This window comes from Teleopsis dalmanni, chromosome 2 (assembly GCF_002237135.1).
Source record: "Teleopsis dalmanni isolate 2A chromosome 2, ASM223713v2, whole genome shotgun sequence".
NCBI classification, from domain to species: Eukaryota; Metazoa; Arthropoda; class Insecta; order Diptera; family Diopsidae; genus Teleopsis; species Teleopsis dalmanni.
In genome coordinates this window covers 132246810-132250649 of record NC_051847.1, presented here as the reverse complement: position 1 = coordinate 132250649, position 3840 = coordinate 132246810, and the positions used below count along the sequence as shown (strand labels likewise).

The window sequence follows — 3840 nt, the reverse complement described above, 5'->3', positions numbered from 1 at the left end:
GTAATCGATGTAGAAACTGTAAATATGTCGATACCGCTGATGCAGCATATAAACTTAAAGCACTGGCTTAATAATAGCCTGTGCTGATTATTTTTATAAAGATTTTACTCTTTCACTGCACATTTGTCAAGTTTAGTGCGTGTGTGTAAAAGTACTACTCATATTAAACACAATGAAAGCAGAGAAAAAATGTGATTGGCAATCTTTTTATATTACACTCTAATTTCGCCGTAAACATTAACAGCTGTCTGTGACATTTGAACACCTGTAAAGACGTTGTAAACTAAAATTGGTAAACAAGTGAAGCAAATAATTCCATTAAATTATTTTTATTGAAAATATATTCATAAAATCAGTATTTTTTTGAATTTGTTATATTTATTGGTCTAACAACAATAACTTGTTAACATAAAGTGGACAAGAAGCTGTAAAGTAGTATGTTTAGTACGTAACGTAAAGGATTGACATGGATTCGTTTGATAAAAAATTACAAGGATTCCAATTGATTGCACAGGAAAAGTTACAAGCGATACTTTGCTCTATACCAGGCAAAAAAGATTTAATCATATCACCCACTGTAATCAAACCACTAGAGCATGTTTGTAATGCATCTTGGCTGAAGTATAAACGCATATTAATATTATATTAATTTATTGTATTTCAATTTATCTACATATTTTCAGACTTAAAGGCATACAAAAGATTTATAGATTTGATACTCAAATCATTATTCCCTATGCATCGGATCATGTGCAAGTGTTTATGTTAAGAGGCGATTTGTGCACCTTTCAAGCAGCACTACGCCATGTACAGGAACATCAAATGAATAATGCTTTTAAAAATTTGGATAATACAATAAAACCATTTCATATCATATGCATACCAAGTTGTTATGCGTATTATCCAATGCTTTTAGAGGAGAAAGGACTCTATGGTTTAGTGCAATTGCATCGTTATAATTGGGACTTTATATATATAGACGATGGTGTGCTTAGTTTAGAACATCCAAAGGTAATTATTTTTTTGTTTTTTTCTTTTTATAATTTTTTTATTAAGTTTTTTTTTTTGTTGTAGGTTTTTTGTGATTTATTTCTGCATAATGATACTTCGCCATTACCTGCAATAGCACAAAGTTTGCGTTTGTTGCAAATTGTTTGTGGTCGTCCAGATCTTATTTTAACATACGGCGAGCATTCAAATAACATTTTAAAAATGTTTGATGCTTTGCCCCATTGCTTCAAAGAAAATGAAACTACTCAAGTGCCTTCTGCGGAATTTTCTGCATTGATTATAGTTGATCGTGATAAGGATTATGCTTCAAGCCTACTGACACCTGCCATTTACTCTGGACTTTTATTGGAAGTGTTCAATAACAGAACTAGCGAAGTGGTTTTGGAACAAAATACAAATAAGATATTGCAACAAAAACTGGAAATATTAGAGCTGCCAGTTAAAAACTCTACAACAAATGAAAAACCCAACGAAAAGCCAACAATAATACGTTTGAAATCTGTATATGACGAAATTTATGGCGAAAATCGTTACAAACATTTTGCACAGGCTATAAGTCTGGTACGCGCACAGGCCAAAGCCATTGGCTTAGAAGTACAAAAACTAAACGACATGAAGTTGGATGAAATGCACGATTACGTCGCACGAAAGTTGCCTAAGGTAAATGAACTAAAAATCAAAGTTATGCGCCATTTAAATGCGAGTGAGAAAATCATAGAAATGCTGGCGAAGAGCTTTCGGAAGTTACAAACACTAGAAGAGAATATTTTAAATAATGTCTCACGCAAGCGACTATTTGAGGAAATTGATTTTCAACTTACTTTCAATGGCCAGCGATACAACACACTACGCCTATTTTGCTTGCTGCATCTATGCGCTGGCGTCAACACAGATGAACTGCAGCAATTTATGCGTAACTATTGCAACTACTTTGGTGCGAAATATTTGTATGTCTTCGATGCACTTGCAAATGGTGGACTGTTACCTGCACTCGTGGACGAGGAGAAGGTCAATAAGTCAACAAAATTGCTCTCTAATTTGCCTATACCGAAATTCCAGCAGACAGAATTTCAAGCCAACGCTAATCGCATGAAATTACTGACTTCTGTAGCTGGCGTCGATGCAGCAAATAATCCAGTAAATGCTGCATCTTGTCCGAGTTACGTCTTCAATAATAATTACATACCTTTAGTAGCACAATTGTGTTCATTGCTTCTAAAAACCACAACTGCAGATGATTTTGCCAATAAATTGGGTATGATGGATAAAATAAATCTATTAGCCTTCGACACGAAAACAAATTCCTACACAGCTCCGCTTAATATAAAATCCTATGGCAATGCTGTCAAATTGAATGAGATAAAGGATTGGTTTCCTTTACGTAAACCTAAGATATTTATCTACGTAGTTGGTGGTATTACTTATGCAGAGATTGGTGCTTGTGAGTTGATTGGAAAATTGAGTGGTGCACACATAGTTGCGGCCTCTGACTCCATTATTTCTGGTGCTGATTTAATAGCTCAGGCTTTTTAAGATTTTTTATTATTTCTACGATATATTATTTAGTTTAGATTTATCTAAAAAGAGCTGAATATTGACATTTTGTACATATAATATATATTAAAGTTATTATATTTTATTTTGCGTATTATTTAAAAAGAACTTCAGCGATCACATTTACCATAATTTTCTACTATAGTTTATAATTTATATATAATTTAAGCCAATAATTTTATATATTTGACACACTCAAGTCTCAAATGCATTTCTTTGTTCTATTCCCATAAACAGTATTATTATTAAGAGAGTAGACGTGAAAATTGCCCAACAGCCGGTACTACGGCCAGAAAAAACCTATTGTACCTATTGTTCCCATAAACAGTAACAGAGAGTCTATTAAAGTAGAGTTACATACACATTAGGTCTGATCCATTAGCTACTCGTAGTAAAACTCAAGTGAAACACAAGTAAAATTTACACGAAAATTTATTGGTGGAATGCATTTGTGTATACACAGTGTTACTTAAAGTTACTACGAGTAGCTGTGAAACAGACCTAGTATTAGCAGATTAATACAATTCTACAGGCTCAGTTCAGTTCTCATGATCATTAACAGATTGTCTTCTAATGTAGGATTATGTCCACATTATTAACACTTGATTCTGTTTCAAGTGTAATCCAACATAAATAGTTGTTTTTTCAAAACGTCTTTAAAGCGATACAGTGTGTTCTAAAATCTATTAAATCTTTTTAATTCCGATAGCAGTCGTAAGATTTTCATTTTAACTTGTAATTTATTATTTCCTGAAGTTTTTCCATTTGCTTCTCAAATGACAGAGCCTATTCACACAGCACAGGTAATTGGGATTTTGCTATTTAAGACCGTTAACCTCTTCATCACAAAATCATATTTGTCACTACAATATGATTCGAAAGAAAAATCCAACATCGCAAAAATTACAATTGAATTGTAATTTGCACAAAATCAAATTGAAATTAAGTTCATTAATAATTCACAATAATATGAATAATATTCATAAATTATGACATATCAATGAAGAATATTGCTGCAACATTTTTATATATAACTCAAACTACCGAAATAAGAAACAAAATTAAGATGTGCTGTGTGAACAGGTTTAAAGCGAAATGAGTTCAATGACCAATACGACAATCAAAATTACGAATGCTGGTACTATGTGAATAGATTATTAGTCGTTTATTCTCAATTGATCTTCTTATACTCAGTTTTTAGTTACAAAATAATAGTGAAATGTAACAAATAATTGCAACAGTATTTAGTTCAAACTTTTAATAATATTATATATA

The 3840-nt window shown here is 32.0% G+C and overlaps 1 protein-coding gene across 2 annotated transcripts; it reads left to right on the top strand.

Annotated features, from left to right (window-relative positions):
- The first annotated feature begins 244 nt into the window (after positions 1-244).
- On the top strand, positions 245-2610 carry LOC119682902 (vacuolar protein sorting-associated protein 33B). Of its 2 annotated transcripts, XM_038096440.1 has the most exons (4): positions 245-292; positions 415-621; positions 684-1011; positions 1075-2610. In XM_038096440.1, the coding sequence occupies exons 2-4, from the start codon at positions 467-469 to the stop codon at positions 2542-2544; spliced, it is 1953 nt and encodes a 650-aa protein (XP_037952368.1). In that variant the 5' UTR covers positions 245-292; positions 415-466; the 3' UTR covers positions 2545-2610. The 2 variants fall into 2 exon arrangements, with proteins under 2 accessions (XP_037952368.1, XP_037952367.1); XM_038096439.1 differs by lacking the exon at positions 245-292 and having other exon boundaries at positions 314-621.
- Positions 2611-3840: the final 1230 nt, after the last annotated feature.